The sequence below is a fragment of the Daphnia carinata genome, chromosome 3, assembly GCF_022539665.2.
Source record: "Daphnia carinata strain CSIRO-1 chromosome 3, CSIRO_AGI_Dcar_HiC_V3, whole genome shotgun sequence".
NCBI lineage: Eukaryota > Metazoa > Arthropoda > Branchiopoda > Diplostraca > Daphniidae > Daphnia > Daphnia carinata.
Genome location: NC_081333.1, coordinates 10,490,999 through 10,508,279, shown reverse-complemented (window position 1 = coordinate 10,508,279; position 17,281 = coordinate 10,490,999). Strand labels below are relative to the sequence as shown.

Genomic DNA, 17,281 nt, shown 5'->3' with positions numbered 1-17,281 from the left:
TTTTCAGATTTCACAATTTAAATTTTTTTAAATTTCAAGTTCGATATGGAGAAAGTCCGGCAACGAGGGCTTCCGTCGTCTGTCGTTATTGTTGTTTCAAACTTTGTATGCCTGATCTGCTCTAAGAACTTTTCACAGTCACACGTTTTTAGCCTAAAAATTTTCATTATAATCTTTCGTTGATATGGAGGAAAGTTTTATGGTGTCAGTATTTGATGTTCATAAGGATAATTTACAGTTTGTCTGGCCAAGTATTGTATGTTCAATACAAAACGCGTCTTTCATAGCTGTTGACTGTGTATGTGGATAAATTAGTTATGGTTAAATGATTTTCTCAGCTTATATATCTTTTTTTAGGAATTGAGTGGCCTGGGAAGCAGAAAATTGATAAATTCCCAAGCTGTTGATGATCGATATACAAACATAAGCGAAGTTGCCAAAACACGATCAATAATTTCTTTAGGACTGAGTTGCTTTAAACTGTCAGAGTGTGAAAAAACCTTAAATTTTAATGTGCAAACTTTCAATTTTATGGCATTATGTGCTGAAGATTTTTTGGTTGAACCATCTGCTCTTCAATTTCTTGTCACACATGGATTTGATTTCCACAAACAATACTCTCAAGGTGTGCCGTATAATAGAGGAAATGATACCAGCTTCAAGGTGAAAAATTTACATTTCATTTTATTAATCCATGGTTCATTGTGCTAACAAATTTTGATTATCTTTAGGGAAAATCAAAGAAAAACACATGGGACATGAGGGATCTATTTACTGTAATGGTATCAGCTAAAGTTCCTCTAGTTCTTCACAATGGACTTGTAGATTTGGTTTTCTTGTACCAAAATCTTTATGCTGATCTGCCGACGAAACTTTCTTCTTTCATTGCGGATTTAGAGATGATGTTTCCCAGTGGGATCTATGATACAAAATTCGTTGCTGAATTTTCACTTAGAACAAGCGCATCGTTCTTAGAATATATATTCCGTAGCCAGTGAGTATAATATATGAAAATTTTTTTATCACAGTTCGCCACCCAAATATGTTTTCTGCTTTTAATAGCCAGGTGAAAAACACCAATTTGAAGAATTCTAGTCGCGCACATGTGGTCTGCAAACATACCTTAATAGAATCTGATTTTATTGACGTTTGGGATTGTTCTCCGCGTTTGCAAAGTGATGAAGATTTGGAAATTTGTCTAAATTACATTGTAATGGATGGCGTATACGAATGACCCTATTAATTACGTTGATTGTTAAATGTTATCTACAGAATCATGGCTTTTGCAACACTGCGTCGAATTGCAAGAAATCTCACGACGTCTATCGTGCCGCTCTGCTCGAAGAACAAAAGAAAACCAAGAAACGTAAACGAAAGGATGAAAGCCAAATTGTCAGCTTTGAAGCGAATACTGTTATGTCGGCAATCCATTCTCCGCGCCAAGAACGCTTCAGAGGACATCGAGCTGGTCACGACGCATTTATGACAGGTTTCTGTTTTGCTTCCTTTATAGCCCAGCGATCATCAACTTCGGCAGAAAAAGTCCACACCGTTTGCTGGAAGAATCTTGTGGATCGAATTGTTGATGTTCGGAATCGTGTATGTCTTAGTGGTAAAGACTTTCCCCTCGTCATTCAAAAAAGCGCCTTCTCCAAATGTTCGAAGTCTCATTTGGAGAAATACGAACGGCTCTTTCCCGGTTTGTAAATTAAATAAAATGCTCTTATGTTGACAATTACTATAATTCAATTGCTTTGTCTTCTACACTTTTTATAGGAGAAAAAATATTTACTTTTAAACTCTCATTGTTCCCTTGAAGACTTTAGTTTGGGTCAATTATTACTGGATGTGATAGCTGGGTTTTGAAGAATTGTCAATTTCTTTGTTTTAACCCAAAAGAAATTTAAAATTTAAACGAATTGCATATATAACTAGGTACTTATGGAAACCTAATCCGGGGGACGAGTAACGGCGAAATGCTTGAACACACCAATTGGAAAGAAGAAGAAAAAAAAAGGGCGCCTCGAATTCGAAATCCCAAGGGCAGACTCTTCATCAAGCAGAGCGAGTACAAGTGATGTTCAAAATGCGAAACTTATGCACACCTCTTTAAGTTAGTGTTATAGTCATACTAAATTTTACCCATTATCGTCGCAATTGGGAAGGTAAACTTGGGAGCCGGGAGAAATCGGGTGCCATCATGTATCGATGCTTAAAGTATTTCGTTCGATTATTAATCAGTATCCGATTTAGATTGGCGACTGACAGATAAACAATACTTGTGTTGGTTGCAGTCCATGTTTAAAAATTTGCTTGAAAATCCTGCTCTTCTGATACTTCAAGTTCTTTTTGACTATGTAGTTTCAATTGGATATCAAATTCTAAAACGTTAGCAACAGATTTGACTGCCAAAAATGTCAATACCTTCACAAGCGTCTAGCCTTATTGGACAGCGACCATTTGTCCAGAGACTTCCTAGGTAATTCATCGATAAAAATAAGCAATTTGCAACAAAGAAGGTTTAAAGCATTACGCTATTTCAGACAACATGCATCGGAAGTACGGAGAGCAATGTCATCAGCTAGTCAGATGAGTGATGGCTACCAAACAAGCCGAACTGTCTCATATGCTGGCAGTATACAGAGTGCCCATTCTGTCACATGGAATGAAGTACTTGAACCATTGGATTATGAAGATGTCATGAATGAACATGCAAGTGACCCAGATCCGTTGAAACTTGTTCTCAGCTTTCCTCTGGATGATCTACAAATCTATCTGCTCCCACGACCGTGGAGGACACTACAACCAATAACACCACCTGAGCCATTGTCTGTAGTTCAACTCTAGATAAAGTGATAAAATATGAACTAAGCTAAATATTCATTTCAGGGAAACATTAAACTCTCATGTAAGAGATTGTGTACGCTGTTATACTTCACCATGGCTGATTGTTCAACATAGATACCAAGAGTACAGCAGTGGAAGCCTTGCACGTCAAGCAGCTAGTCGTCTTAATGCTTTGGCGTCTACCCCGCGTCAGGAGTTTGAAATAGATGGAGAAAATGATGGCAATTTAAATTGTGAAAATGAGAATAATTTGATAGATTCTTTGTCGACAAAGGTATAGGAAATCCAAATTACAGTTGATTCTGTTCGTAGATTCTACTTTCTAAGTTTATCTGCAGGCCAGTTCCATTCGTAGCTCAAACTCTGTGTCGGATACCCCACGTGGTAGCTGGGCAACTTTTGATCTGCGGCAAACAGCTAGTGATCCTCCACTTCCAGGGTTACTAGACCGTTTAGCTCCTGATGTAATAGATAATGTAAACAAACTTCGAAGATCCGAACTACAGTTGGTACGCTTTTCTGACTCGTATATAAGAATTGATTCTGTGGACTAATAGCGTGCTTATCGTCTTGGAACCTCAGGATACATTATTTGCTTTATATCCACCTCAAGATGACGAAGATATAATTGAACGGCGATGCCAGCCTGATATGCCGATTGAGCATTTGGGACATCGAATTTTAGTGAAATGCACTCAACTCCAGTATAAAAAAAACAAAATAAGAACAAGATTATTTATTATTGTCTGAAATTTAAACAAAATTTTCTTATTAAAGGCTTGAACTAGAAATTGAACCAATTTATGCATCTATGGCGTTGTACGATGCCAAAGAGAAGAAAAAAATATCAGAGAACTTTTATTTTGATTTAAATTCGGATTCTATCAAGCATATGTTGGCTACCCATATCCCTTTCCAAGTAACCTCTCCACATTTATTATGAGTTTAAGCCGAGCTATTAACTTTTGTTATTTCCTAGGATGTTAGCACCCTGAGTCGTTCCTGCACGTTCAGTACAACATATCCATCAACGGATCTATTTCTTGTTGTCAAGCTTGAAAAAGTTCTTCAGGGCGATATAAATGAATGTACCGAACCATACATTAAAGATGATAAGGTATGATTAAATGGGGAAAAAACGAATTTGTGTGCCCTAGGAGTAAAGCTGTAACACTATTTGGATTCGTAGAACCGAGAAAAGGTGAAAGCAAATGCCGTAGCTTGCTGCGAAAGACTTGGAAGGTACAGGATGCCCTTTGCTTGGACAGGAATTCATTTACATAGCATACTCCATGGAGCTGGGAATAGTGATCGTGAAAAGGATAAAACAAATGAACGTGATTCGAATGAAGCAGTTCCACCATCGGGAGCGAACAGTTTGGGTAAGGCTTTTTTTTGTCATACTAAAGAAATTGTGTTTGTTAATTTGTCTGTTCTACCCAAAAAAAAAAAGATCGCAAAAATAGCACAAGTAGTTTCGATCAATTCCGGAGAAAAACTGGTGTTGACACAGGATCAGGGTCCTGGTCTCGACGAGGATCTTTGGAAAGACGCGGCACCGGTGGATCCCACGATAAACGAAGTAGCTGGTCATCCACAGGAGATGAAGCTGGACTGAGCCTCGATAACTTTCGACCCGTCACTCTCACCGTCTCCAGTTTCTTCAAACAGGTTCGGAGTTTTTTAATTTCTAGTTCCATGTTAATTCAATACTTGAATTATCGTGAAGTCATTAATACTGCTTTTCCTCCGCCGTTCGTCCGCTTCTTCCTATTTGCTTTGTGTTTCTTTTCCTTTCTGCATTTTTCCCTCGCCTCAATAGGAGGGAGATCGGCTTAGAGATGACGATTTGTACAAATATCTTCATGAACTACGGAGGTCTAACAATGCATTGAAAAGGTTGAAATGCATACCAGGCACATTAAAACTTGAAGTTTCACCTTGTCCTGAAGAAAACAAATGTTCATTGACTCCAGAGTTAGCTAAGCTACATCCTTATCCTGGTAATTTACCAATTGTTGATGGACTTCTTCTAACGTATTTTATGCATGTATTTTTTTTTTTTTTTTCATTTTATTAACTACACGACTTATTGGAAGACGACAAAATAAGGCCTACAAAAGAGCTGATAGAGTTTCCACCAAGAGAGGTCTATACGCCGTTTTACACATACCGCAATTTGCTTTATGTTTATCCGAAAAATTTGAACTTCGCGAATAGAGGTGACTATTGTTCTTTCTGGCTGAAAAACTTGCATTAATTACATTGATCAACAACAGGATCGGCCCGAAATATTTCTGTGAGGATACAGTTTATGTGTGGAGAACAAGAAACCCACGCAATGCCTGTCATTTTTGGTAAATCATCTTGTGCCGAATTTTCTTCTGATTACTTCACCGCCGTCACTTATCACAACAAGTATTAAAAGTCTAAAACTAATAAAATGTCAATTATTCATGTCAATACTTCATTTATAGGTGCCCTGATTTTTATGACGAAATAAAAATAAAATTACCCGCGAACCTGAAGGATTGTCATCATCTGCTGTTCACCTTTTACCATGTTTCGTGCCAACGAAAAGTTGAGCAAACGGCTGTAGAAACCATTGTTGGATATTCGGTAAGATAAAGACATTCAAAATTTCACAGCTTTTTATCAAAGAATCATATTGATCAATCTGGATCACGTCGTATAATAGTAATATTTGTTTTTACAAATGTATCATAGTGGCTACCAATGCTTAAAGATGGTAGCCTACAAACGGGAGAATTCTCTCTTCCAGTAATGTTGGATCCTCCTCCATCAAACTACCTTTACATTCACCCTGAAGTAATGTTACCGGGGACGCGTTGGGTAGACAACCATAAAGGAATTTTTAACATTGTCATCGAAGCTGTTACGTCAATTCACACCTTGGTATATACTTTATACTACGTATTGGTACTCCGCGTCATTCATGAATCGCTTTGCATTAGGATCGCCATCTAGATCGTTTTTTAAATATTTGTTCTGCCTTGGAAGAGAATCGTGTTGTACCTCATATCGGGGAAGCCAATATGGAAGCCAGTTTGAAACAAAGGTTAGAAAACAAATTAATATTAATAAAAATGCTTTATTCTACGCGATTTATAATCTTCAGCATTGGCGATTTGAACAATTCAAAAACCGAACAAATGGTCAAATTTCTCCCTTTGATACTCGAAAAGTTGATTGGACTCATTGTCTCTCCTCCTCTTTTGAATGGCCAGCTGCTCAAATGTGCCGGGGTAGCTTTTGATTGCCTTGTTGCAATCGTTGGCACATTCACAGTAAGTGACATAATGAAAAAACATTTACACGATGCTAATTTATTATTAACTTCAGGAAATTCTAGATCATTTAAATGATCCACATGGGAGAAACAGTTTGTTAGCCACATATGTTCATTTTCAAGCATGTGTTCCGCAAGAAAACCGCGTTTATTGTCCCCCTCAGCATCGCCCTCTCTCATTACCTCCACAACGGAAGCATAACAGGAGGATCAGCCAGCCAGAAGTTCATCTGAACGTTGAAAACGTTGGATTAGATGCTGAAATTAACAGCTGTCTGAAAGGAGTCGATAGAGCCAATTATGCGAAAGTCGGAAATGATTTTACATCTACAGCTTGGTCCGGTCAGCGTAAACTTCTTCACGAAGAAATTGCTCTTCTTTGGGCTATGTCTACAAACGCATCTCGAGATGTGGTTTTCTCAAACGCATGGTACGTTATTCAACGTAAAATCGAAATCGATCATATATATTCTATCGCTGAAACAACAGGTTCTTTTTTGAGCTGATGGTGAAAAGTATGGTGGAGTACTTGGGTTCAACACAGAAGTTAGATTCTCCACGGAAGCAAAGATTTCCGGAGCGTTTCTTAGAAGACATAGGGCGGTTAGTATCATTGGTTACCGCCGAAATTTTATCAAGGCAAAGACGTGATGGTGGTGAATCGAAGGTATTCGTTATAATCTCGAACAGATGTAATTGGTTTATTTAATTACATTTGTTTTTCAGAGTGCGCTTTTATTGAACATTCATCTCTCGTTTTTTCTTCATGATCTGCTTTCTGTTATGGACCGAGGTTTTGTTTTCTCTCTGATTCGTTCCTATATCCGTACGCTGGCAGAAGACAAGGCACTTTATCCAGTAATTCATGTGTTTTATTGTTAAGAATCTGTTTTACCGTAACGAAACAATTTTCTTCAATTTCTAGAACGAAATACCGCACATCACAAGTCTAAAGGTAACCGTGTTTTTTTGTTATCAGATAAACAAACATTTTATTATAATAAATATTTCTGCGCAGCTGGACTTCTTGCGCGTAATATGCAGTCACGAGCACTTCGTCGCGCTTAACTTGCCCTATTCAACACCGCTATGCAGTTCGACTGCTTCATCACCGTCACCTTCACCATCCGTATCTTCTTCAAACAGCCAATCATCTTTTGTTTCCACTTTAGTTGGTGTGTCTAGCTCGGCACGCTTTGCCGAGCTAACAGGTGAATTTCGCCAACAACACTTCCTCATCGGTTTGATCCTTTCTGAACTTGCCGCCGTCTTTGAATTGCAGTTAGTAAAACTAGAAGTTTCCGTTGATTAAATTATGTTTATATTTTTATTTTGCTGTTTGTTCTATAGAAGCCCTGCTTTGCATGCACGGGCAGCAAATTTAGTACGAAATTTATTAACAAGCCATGATTGGGATCCGAGATATTCTGATGCAACTTGCAAAGCCAGGGTGGCTACTTTGTACTTGCCGTTAATTGGTGTCCTGATTGATGCCCTCCCACATCTATTTGATTGGAACTCGGAAACCAAAGGTAATTATATACTTGTATAAATACTTTGCTATTGCAGACATTCTTGCGCCAGATCCTTTAATTTGTCTCATAGTAAAAGCTTTCTTGAGACCAAGATCAGTGCGCTACATTAATATTAAGGTCGTTCGGGGATGAGCTGTTGCTTAAGGAGTACACAGTTTTCATTTGGTTTCGCACCTGACAAACTAATCTTTCAAAAACCATTTTAAAATGCACTATTGATTACATATTAAAAGAACAAGGGAAAAAAACATTGTGAAACACAGGAAGGCCTCTAGTCGAAGGAAGCAATGAAGAACAAGACTCTTCAACGGTGAACTTCGCGGTTGCACAGGCTATTGCTGGAATTCCGGTAGACCAGGTATTTCGTACGCCTTATTATTTTTTCTTTCCTATTGTATTTTGAGTGCGTTACTTTAGGTGAAAGGAAAAATATCTGCAGAAACAACGCGTCACCTGCTGATTTGTCTATTGTGGGTTCTGCGCCACGTTGAAGAAGTGCCATTGCGGAACTGGTGGTCTGAATTAAATCCGGCCAAACTTCATCGCCTTTTGGAGTTGCTTTTTATCTGCGTCTCTGGATTTGAATATCGCGGTAAACGCGGTATACTCCGTTCCATGCAGCAACGGGGTGGTCGAACTACAGAAATCGTCAAATCGCGCTTAGAGGACCTCATTCTTGGCCAAGGATCTGCCCGCTCTGATCTCATCCTACGTCGTCGTGGTAATAATAGCTAACAAAAAATTTTCTCCATTCGTCTTAGAATCACAATTTATAGATCGATTTACCAAAAGTAAAGTTCTCATTTTAGAAGGTATTGTTAGATGGCTATATTCATTTTTATCAATATTTTTTTTGTGACCAAAGTTGGAGGAGCAGCGGTAAATGGTAGCAGCAGCGTAGTGGGAAATTCACAGTTCTACACGGGAATTGCCCACGCACAACCCCCACCAGGTTGGCAGTTGACTGCTTATTGCACACTGCACACTCATTGCATATTTTGCTTGCCTCAAATAAGGTTGAAACTAACCACGAAAATAACGAAGATTGTTGGCATGCTTTATTTACTGTAACGCATGGATGTACAGTAGTTGTTAATATTTTATTGCTAATGCTGATAAACACTAATTTTTCTATTCTTGTATAACCAGTGCTTTATAAAATCGCTTGTTTTTCCTTTAAGAACGAAATCCGTCGCCCAATCCATCTGTAACTGTCGCTGACAAACAGACGTTGCGATGGCGCAAAGATACAGCAGCCTGGAAATTGGCTAATGAAGCATTGGAAAAACCTCGGGTGGATGTTGAATTGGATACCTACATGGAAGGCAACCTTTCAACGCAAACCAGTCTTACCATTCTCGATACGTTGGAGCTTATAGTGCAGGTTGGTTAAAAAAACCCAAATGAAATTTTATGTAACTAAATCGGTGTATTTGCTATATTTATATAGGTAGTTTCGCAACACGATAACTTGCAGTCGCTGCTTCCGGTAGCTCTCCGTGTTCTCCTTCACTTACTGGGATGCTGCCAGAGCACCGCTTTACTGCAAAATGCTTTTGCCACCCAAAGAGCACTTGTATACAAGGTAAATATTTCTAGGAGAAGTAAGCGAAAGAGAGTGATATCTTGTCGTTAAAAGTACCCGAAACAAAGGCAGTAAAAGTTTACAGTAAAAGTAGTTCGTAGAAAAAGAGAATTCTTGTCGAATGAGCCCCGTTGTGTTAGCTGACAGACAGCCCCTTCTATTACTGTGCTTTGACGATTGCCTGGCTCGCAGATAGCTAGAACATGTGTTCATCTTGGCCTTTGATATCTGCTGGAGGCAGGGTGCTACACTCATGAGTGCCACTTTCTGGCCTAGGTCCGGGGACTTTCCTCCCGAATTTGTTCGATTAACAAGTAATCCGTTAGTGTTCGAGTAGAGAAGGCTGACAAGACATAGTATAGCAGACGAGACAAGCTACTTATAGGTTTAGAATCGCGATAAAACTTGGTCTACAAATCGTCTGAAACATTATTGCTCTGTTTTTATCCTGATCTTTCTAAAAGCTGCTTATGCTGCATGATTCTACTGGAAGAACACAAGTAATCTACAGTTCATTTATCAAATTTTTCAACAGAAAATTTAACATTTTTATTTTAATTGTTTTATCACATCACTGGGGTTTTAGCATATTTCTTATCGAAGCCATCTAGCGGCGAGGGAATGATGCACAGTTTTATTCGCAGTTGATTTTTTTTTTTCGATTTTTACCTGCTGAATGTTTGGTTGTTAGCAGTGTCTATTAAACCGCGTCTTATTTAGTTTTAACAAATCATATTTCATTGATTTATAATGATTCTTTAACATATTTTATTAAAAACCATAGTTCCCAGGGCTGCTTTTTGACGAAGAAACTGAATTGTGTGCCGACTTGTGTCTACGTCTCTTGCGACATTGTAGCAATAGCATCAGCAGCATTCGTTCTCAAGCCTCGGCATCTTTATATCTTCTTATGCGTCAAAATTTCGAAATTGGAAACGTTCGTGGGAATCAAGTGTTTTAAAATTATTTATCCATTTAACTGTTTGGTTTTTTCTCATTTCCCTCTAATCGCTTGGTTTTCTTACAGAATTTCGCCCGAGTAAAGATGCAGGTTACGATGTCCTTGAGTTCATTAGTAGGAACCAGCGCGCAGTTTAACGAGGAAGCTCTTAGACGTTCTCTAAAAACCATTCTGGTGTATGCCGAGCAGGACGTAGAATTACAAGATACCACTTTCCCCGAACAGGTATGCTACCGTTTTTAACGTCCAGAATCAAGGTTGTTAATCACGCTTTTTCTTGGTAGGTCCAAGATTTGGTCTTTAATTTACATATGATTTTATCGGACACGGTGAAAATGAAAGAGTTTCAAGAAGATCCTGAAATGCTTCTTGATCTTATGTACCGTATCGCAAAAGGCTATCAGAATTCGCCTGATCTCAGACTTACCTGGTTAGCCAACATGGCCCAAAAGCATACCGAGGTAAAACCTTCTAAACTGGGAATTTGTGGATTTAAATGCATTTTGCTTCAAATAATTTTTCTTTCTTGTATGGTTATCTGTTTTATTTTTAATCTGCATTTGCTTTTTGTTTTAGCGAGGTAACCACGCTGAAGCGGCCATGTGTCTCGTCCATAGTGCCGCCTTGGTATCCGAGTACCTTTGTATGCTTGAGGACCGAAAATACTTGCCTGTTGGAGCGGTACCGTTTGAACGTCTTTCAGCCAATGCTGTAGAAGAGAGTGCTGTTTCGGACGATGTACTTTGTCCAGATGAAGAGGGATTTTGCACTGGCAAGTACTTTACTGAAAACGGCCTTATAGGCCTTCTAGAGCAGGCGGCTAGTTCATTCCAACTTGTAAGTCAGTACTATAAGTTTTTTTTACAGTAAATATTCATTTCATTTATGCATAGGGTGGAATGTTTGAAGCTATGAATGAAGTTTATAAAATTCTTACTCCAATCGCTGAAGCCCATCGCGATTTCAAGAAGTTGGCAAACATACACAGGTATGGCTACTTGATGAGATGCGTTATATGCTTAGCGATCTAATGTTTCTGTCATTAGTAAACTCTATGATGCCTTCACCCGTATTGAACAACAACACGGCAAGCGAATGTTTGGAACTTATTTTAGGGTTGGCTTTTATGGACCTAAGTTTGGTGACTTGGACGGAGAAGAATTCATCTATAAAGAACCCACTTTAACCAAATTGCCGGAGATTTCCCATCGTCTCGAGGTACAAAAGTATTTGTCGAAATTTCTGGCTGCTATTCTTACTACAGGAAACCCATTTAATTTATTAGAACTTCTATTGCGAACGATTTGGTGCAGCGGCAGTTGTTATGATTAAGGATTCGAACCCGGTGGATGTATCGAAACTGAACACAGAGCGCGCTTACATTCAGATAACTTACGTGGAGCCATACTTTGATGTCTCTGAACTCAGACATCGTGTAACGGTTTTTGAAAGAAACTTCAATATTAGTAAGATATATTTGTTAACCTGATTTGCGGAGTTTAATGGTTCTACATTTACCCAGAGCGATTTATGTACGCCACACCGTTCACTCCGGATGGACGAGCCCACGGCGAACTTCATGAGCAATACAAGCGCAAAACAGTGCTAACTACCGCCAATCATTTTCCTTATGTTAAAACACGGATACAGGTCGTTGGACGTCATCAGGTAAACGTCTTTGCTAAACTTTCTTTGGGCTTCCTAACCTCAAGAGGATTTCAGGTTGTGTTAACGCCTATCGAAGTGGCTATCGAGGATATACAGAAAAAAACCACTGAACTGGCATTGGCGACCATTCAAGAGCCACCTGACCCGAAGATCTTGCAGATGGTTTTACAAGGCTGCATTGGTAAGTTCGCTATGGTCTTCGATGCCCTGTCAAAACACTCAAACTTGATGGCTTTTTAGGCACTACCGTGAACCAAGGGCCATTGGAAGTGGCAAGTGTTTTCCTGTCTGACCTTGCAGACCCAGAAAAAGTTATAGATAAATTTCAACTGAAATTGCGTCTTTGTTTCAAAGATTTCTCAAAAAGGTTTCTTGATTGGTTTTTTCATTTTTTGTTAACTCTTTACTTATTCATGCAAATATGGATTTTTTTTTCTTGCATGATATTAGATGCAGTGATGCCTTAAAAAGAAATAAGAGTCTCATTGGCCCAGATCAACTGGATTATCAGAAGGAATTGGAGAGAAACTATCGGCGATTTACAGAGCGACTTGCTCCACTGATTAACATGGCACCGTCATCTCCTAACGGACTTAGTACTCGTAATCGACGCAACCGCAGATAATCTCGGCCAATGTTACCAGCATTCTCACGCCTGTAGTACTACCCGTGACTGATTTATTGGTAACAGGTTTGTAAGTAGAGCAGTGTATTAATCCTGTTTCTACTAGTTGCTACAAGATGAACCATTCCTTTGCTTCAATTCTGTTCAGCTTATTTTATTACTATTTTTTGGTACTAATAAAAATTCCTAGAATTACAAGAAGGTGAATTCATTTTGGTTTCACTCCAGTCCAATCGTTGTGTAGAAACACGCCAGGATGTTCCAGTAATTCGAATGTATGAGCACCATAAAAATCGCGCTGAGCCTTTTAAAAAAGAATTGTGGTATTAAATTCATTAAAATGTTATAATCCTTAATTGAACCTGTAATAAATTGGCAGGAAGGCGCGGACATCGAAAGCTGTCATAGTAAGAGAGCGCTGAACAGAACGCTGGCGTTGGAATCCCATGGTTTATGGCTGTTACTGTAGCTCGGCGCCAAGCTAGTTGGCACTCAGCCAACTCCCGGCTGAAATATTCATCCATCATCAAGTTCTTTAGTTGAGGATTGAGAACAAAAGCATTTTTGACGTGATCGAGAAACTTGCTGTGAAAGAGGAATATGATTTATGATTCCATGCTTCAGGTACGAAAGGAAAGAGTCATTATACCTTCGAATAACACAACCGCCTCTCCACATTTGTGCTAAATCAGCGCAATTTAAATGACACCCAAACAGTTTCGGTAGACCTTCCTGAAGAAGCATAAATCCTTGAGCGTAAAGAATTATTTTCGACGCTTGGACAGCCTTTCTAGGAAAAAGGTTGCGGTTAACTTCCTGGAAATCCCATCCAACGTACCGGAGTTTGCTTACGTTACCTTTCTTATGTCATCAATCATTGTGCTATGATCACCTTCGAACTTCTGCAAAGTGGGTCCAACTAGCTGTGTTGACGCTGCAACACGTTCGTTTTTGGAAGCAGAGATGAATCTTGCGAAAACTGACTCCGCAATCACATTAGCTGGTATACCAGCATTAGCAGCTTCAATCACGGCCCACTTACCCGTACCTTTCTGGGCAGCTGCATCGCGTATTTTGTCGATAAGATACTCACCTGAAAGTAAGTAAGGTTTATTTAGAAAGAGCTATTGGTAATGTACAGCAAGTACACTAACCATACTCGTCCTTAAATCTGAGAATTTCAGCCGTGTTTTCCAGCAATCGCCACTCTAGGTTTTCAGCGTTCCAGCTATCAAATACCTACGGCGAACAACAAAAAATTGATTCTTAGTTAGTTATTCAATACCAATGAAAGGATCGCAGAGGGTATTGTTGGCTTACTAACTATTTTAGCATGGCATACCTGAGCTATATCTGGAGGTCCCATGTTTAGAAGATCTTTCATCAGGTGATACGCTTCCGCAAGTAATTGCATATCGGCATACCCGATGCCATTGTGGACGGTTTTAACAAAATGCCCAGCGCCTTCTGAGGACGTAGGATTACCAGCTGTGTCCGTCCCGATCCAAGAACAACTTAGTAGGGATGCAAGTCACAGTTGATGGATTGAAAATGCTTATTTAAATTAATGTTTCTACGAACCATGGTTTTCCATCCACTTTTGCCGAGATGGCCTAAAATAATGTCATGTCGTAAGAATATTTTGTCTTTGAAAAACACAATATCAAGGATATATTAGTTATTCCTTCGGTTTCCTTAATCATACTTGCAGAATATTTTTAGTATGTAGCCATCCTTCAAGACTTCCTCCGGGCCTGTCAAGGGATTGCTTATTAATTATTAGGGTATTATTTTTTGCTATTAACAAGGAAAAAGAAAATCCCAACTAAAACTAATTACATGATAGATGGACCATGTCGAGCACCCTCCTCTCCACCCGAAACACCAACCCCTAGAAAATGCAAACCCATATTGCGGAGGGCCCGGCATCTGCGTGTAGTGTCCGCATGTTCGGAATTACCCCCATCCATGATTATATCGCCTTGTTCGAGAAGGGGCACCAATTCTGCAATGACGGAATCAACAGGCGGTCCGGCTTTTCATATTGATTGTAAAAACGTGAATAAGTTTCAGTTAGACTACTGTCATCGAGGACAACACTGTTAGAATATGCCAATTACCGCTAATCATGAGGAGAATACGCCTCGGTGGCTTAATTCCTTCCACAAAAGACGGTAAGTCAAAGAAACCAATGAGCTTTCCTGCGCTGACCAAGGGTTTTGCTTCATTTTCAAGGAAGTCTGTAACAAGATGTTTGCGTTTAAAATTCATATGTTGATATGTTGATATGTACAAAACCCTCTCTGATGGACAGATAATATTCCTTACATCTGCGTCTTTTCGCTATTAAGTATTTTGATCATAAAATAGAATAAACAATAGCTCATTAATCACATTTTAAAAAATCATTATTTCTTATTGAACAGGTGTTAGGCAAAGTTTTTATGCCCCAAAATGGCTTAGCATGCAAAGGAAGCTGTCGTATTTTTAAAATAGAGTGTTCTGTCATTAGGGCTCTGTCTCGATTACCTGATACTCCGCCAGAAGCTACTATCGTGACAGACAAAAATATTTTTTATTGTTTGCTGGCGCGCTAATACGGTACAGCGCACATTCAATATATTTTAAAAATAACGGCTTTGATGAGAAAACAAATATTTCCTTCAAATAGTCATTTAATTTTGAGTATAACTCGTAATTTATCATAGACTTCCAAGTGGTATGCTTCTTTTATCAAATTGTTGTGTTTGAAAATAAGCCCGACAAAATAAGCCCAACAAAATAAGCCCGACAAAGTAAGCCCGGCAAAATAAGCCCGACTTTTCCTTTTCTGAAATAATATCAATAAATATAGATAACTATATACGATTTAATTGCAAATTTAACAAGAATCCCGAAAATGAATTTTGTTTTTACATCGAGTTTATGGTTTTTGAGTAATCTAAAATTTAAAAGTAGGTGCGATAGAAATTTTAAGCCCGGAAAAATAAGCCTGATGTTTTCTTTTTTTTTTAATCAATAAATAGAGGTAATTATACATGATTTAGATTCAAAAATTAACAAAAATCACGAAAAGGAACGATTTTGAAAATAATGTGTTGATGTGAAATTTATTTGGATTTTGAAAAATGTAATCTGTCAATATAAAAAATACATTATTCCGATTCGCGCTATAACTACATGGGGCTTATAGTTTGATTGCTTTATTACAGCAACGGCTGGTGTTAAAAATTTTTCCCGAATCCACATTTTGCGTATAAAAGTAACAGGAAAAAAAAATTTGGGTAAAAAATTTAAGCTATAAACATGCCAGTTAGAATCAGCGTACGATTTTGAAAATAATGTGTGGTTTTTATTGAATTCTGAGATATGTCGCTTTTTGATGATTTTCGTAAAAATGAGAAGGCTATAGCCTTCCCACTTTTTCAATTTTCGTCAAATTCTAGATTTAGTTAAAAATACATTATTCCGATTCGAAATTGATCGCTGATCACGAAAATGGGGGTATATTTTTATATTAGGCTACTACTTTTTGAATTAACCGTAAAAAAACAGAAAGTCGGGCTTATTTTGTCGGGATTCAAATTTTTTCCTATTAAAAGTTTTGCATCGCGCAACCGCTGTTGCGTGCTGGCGCGCTAGTTTATGAAGTAAGCGGAAAAACCACATGCTGGCACGCTAGTACAGTACAGCCCAGTCGTTTCTCGTTAAACTAACCGTTATTCAAATTAAAGAAAATAAAGTGCTATTCGCGCATCAACCTTAATTTTTGTTTCTTTTACTTTAATACAAAACTTTAGGGTCAATTAAAAAATAAATCTGATTTCCTATTGAAATCCTGTATGACTTCCTCTTTTAGCTGTTATATGTTTACCACGGTTACGTTACGTGGGACAATGCTTTCAAGTTACACCTTCTAGCAGCGGCCACCAGCAAAGTTGGCTTCTTTGCTGCGTCCTCACTAACTAAAGATTTAAAAATAGGAAAACGTGTGCGAGGCACTCTGTCGCTGTGTCAGCAACACAAAAAAAACTGTTCAAGAGAGGCTGCATGACAAACTGACAGACCGACAAAACGTATAACATATTTATGAACGCTTGGGAAACTTGTGTCAAATCCCTACCAAATATCGAAAAATGTGGTCGATGGTGTATTATATCGTCATTTGGAAAGAATCACTATCGGTAAATTAGTGTTCGCCATAATTATGCGGTTTAAAAATAAAAATTAAAAAAAGATACTCAAGACATAACATCACACAATACATTCTTGTAGGCCTCCAGTAAGATTGAAAGAATAAACTACCTTGTAGTAAACGTTCCTCTGGAGTTGTCCTATTATGTACGCTGACAAAAAATCCTTTATCTGTCAGGTTCAGTGCCAAATTTCGACCCATGACCGCTAAGCCAATAACGCCGATGTCAGTTCTTGTTGCAACAAAATCGGTAAAATTGAAAAATACATGCATGAACAGTGGAACCTTTGGCCTACATCGCCATAAATTTCATTTTTACTGTATAAGCATAGGATATAGTTGAAACACTTCAATCCAATGCCAACACCATCGTTTTAAAGACTAAGAAGAACTGAGTAGAATTGATCAAAATCTCGGAAAATAAAATTACTTTTGTTCCATAGCGTGAAGATGAAATTTTTCCTACGAGCACGATACACTTTCACTACTGGCTTTCTGGAAGACGACTGATGATAAAGAATGACTGTTGCTCAAATATACATGTAAAATGACAAC

The 17,281-nt window shown here is 38.4% G+C and overlaps 3 protein-coding genes across 4 annotated transcripts; 2 read left to right on the top strand and 1 right to left on the bottom strand.

Moving 5' to 3' along the window:
• The first annotated feature begins 87 nt into the window (after window positions 1-87).
• LOC130697541 (target of EGR1 protein 1-like) lies at window positions 88-1,735 on the top strand. The gene is made up of 5 exons (XM_057520451.2): window positions 88-298; window positions 358-663; window positions 732-994; window positions 1,063-1,210; window positions 1,273-1,735. The coding sequence occupies exons 1-5, from the start codon at window positions 185-187 to the stop codon at window positions 1,705-1,707; spliced, it is 1,266 nt and encodes a 421-aa protein (XP_057376434.1). The 5' UTR covers window positions 88-184; the 3' UTR covers window positions 1,708-1,735.
• A 507-nt stretch (window positions 1,736-2,242) lies between these two features.
• Window positions 2,243-12,742, top strand: LOC130697538 (dedicator of cytokinesis protein 7-like). 2 transcript variants are annotated; one of them, XM_059494644.1, is made up of 38 exons: window positions 2,243-2,479; window positions 2,544-2,828; window positions 2,890-3,121; window positions 3,186-3,356; window positions 3,430-3,551; window positions 3,625-3,766; window positions 3,827-3,964; window positions 4,037-4,229; window positions 4,301-4,518; window positions 4,670-4,850; window positions 4,947-5,069; window positions 5,127-5,265; window positions 5,325-5,466; window positions 5,575-5,763; window positions 5,823-5,926; window positions 5,987-6,155; window positions 6,211-6,587; window positions 6,647-6,824; window positions 6,884-7,015; window positions 7,083-7,112; window positions 7,176-7,438; window positions 7,508-7,689; window positions 7,956-8,050; window positions 8,110-8,413; window positions 8,558-8,644; window positions 8,874-9,076; window positions 9,143-9,277; window positions 10,062-10,214; window positions 10,305-10,463; window positions 10,523-10,699; window positions 10,815-11,075; window positions 11,132-11,226; window positions 11,285-11,456; window positions 11,524-11,704; window positions 11,761-11,906; window positions 11,961-12,087; window positions 12,147-12,273; window positions 12,357-12,742. In XM_059494644.1, the coding sequence occupies exons 1-38, from the start codon at window positions 2,415-2,417 to the stop codon at window positions 12,529-12,531; spliced, it is 6,372 nt and encodes a 2,123-aa protein (XP_059350627.1). In that variant the 5' UTR covers window positions 2,243-2,414; the 3' UTR covers window positions 12,532-12,742. The 2 variants fall into 2 exon arrangements, with proteins under 2 accessions (XP_059350627.1, XP_059350628.1); XM_059494645.1 differs by lacking the exon at window positions 8,558-8,644.
• LOC130697512 (6-phosphogluconate dehydrogenase, decarboxylating-like) lies at window positions 12,599-17,274 on the bottom strand. Its single transcript, XM_057520419.2, has 12 exons — window positions 17,157-17,274; window positions 16,837-16,958; window positions 14,652-14,771; window positions 14,371-14,566; window positions 14,237-14,285; window positions 14,113-14,144; window positions 13,874-14,045; window positions 13,686-13,770; window positions 13,389-13,624; window positions 13,181-13,317; window positions 12,894-13,116; window positions 12,599-12,835 (listed from the first exon to the last, which is right to left on the bottom strand). Exons 1-12 carry the CDS (start codon window positions 17,165-17,167, stop codon window positions 12,740-12,742), a joined length of 1,479 nt encoding a protein of 492 aa, XP_057376402.1. The 5' UTR covers window positions 17,168-17,274; the 3' UTR covers window positions 12,599-12,739.
• Between the last annotated feature and the right edge of the window lie 7 nt (window positions 17,275-17,281).

Bases quoted from the DNA above. Each gene is read 5' to 3' on its own strand.
- LOC130697541 (XM_057520451.2), top strand. From the start codon at position 185: ATGGAGGAAAGTTTTATGGTGTCAGTATTTGATGTTCATAAGGATAAT. The intron at 664-731 runs GTGAAAAATTTA...GATTATCTTTAG, and splicing joins GAAATGATACCAGCTTCAAG to GGAAAATCAAAGAAAAACAC. The intron at 995-1,062 runs GTGAGTATAATA...TGCTTTTAATAG, and splicing joins GAATATATATTCCGTAGCCA to CCAGGTGAAAAACACCAATT.
- LOC130697538 (XM_059494644.1), top strand. From the start codon at position 2,415: ATGTCAATACCTTCACAAGCGTCTAGCCTTATTGGACAGCGACCATTT. The intron at 3,552-3,624 runs GTATAAAAAAAA...TTCTTATTAAAG, and splicing joins GTGAAATGCACTCAACTCCA to GCTTGAACTAGAAATTGAAC. The intron at 11,076-11,131 runs GTAAGTCAGTAC...ATTTATGCATAG, and splicing joins CGGCTAGTTCATTCCAACTT to GGTGGAATGTTTGAAGCTAT.
- LOC130697512 (XM_057520419.2), bottom strand. The intron at 14,567-14,651 runs GTAATTGGCATA...CAATATGAAAAG, and splicing joins TATTCTCCTCATGATTAGCG to CCGGACCGCCTGTTGATTCC. The intron at 14,046-14,112 runs GTTCGTAGAAAC...ATCCCTACTAAG, and splicing joins AAAGTGGATGGAAAACCATG to TTGTTCTTGGATCGGGACGG.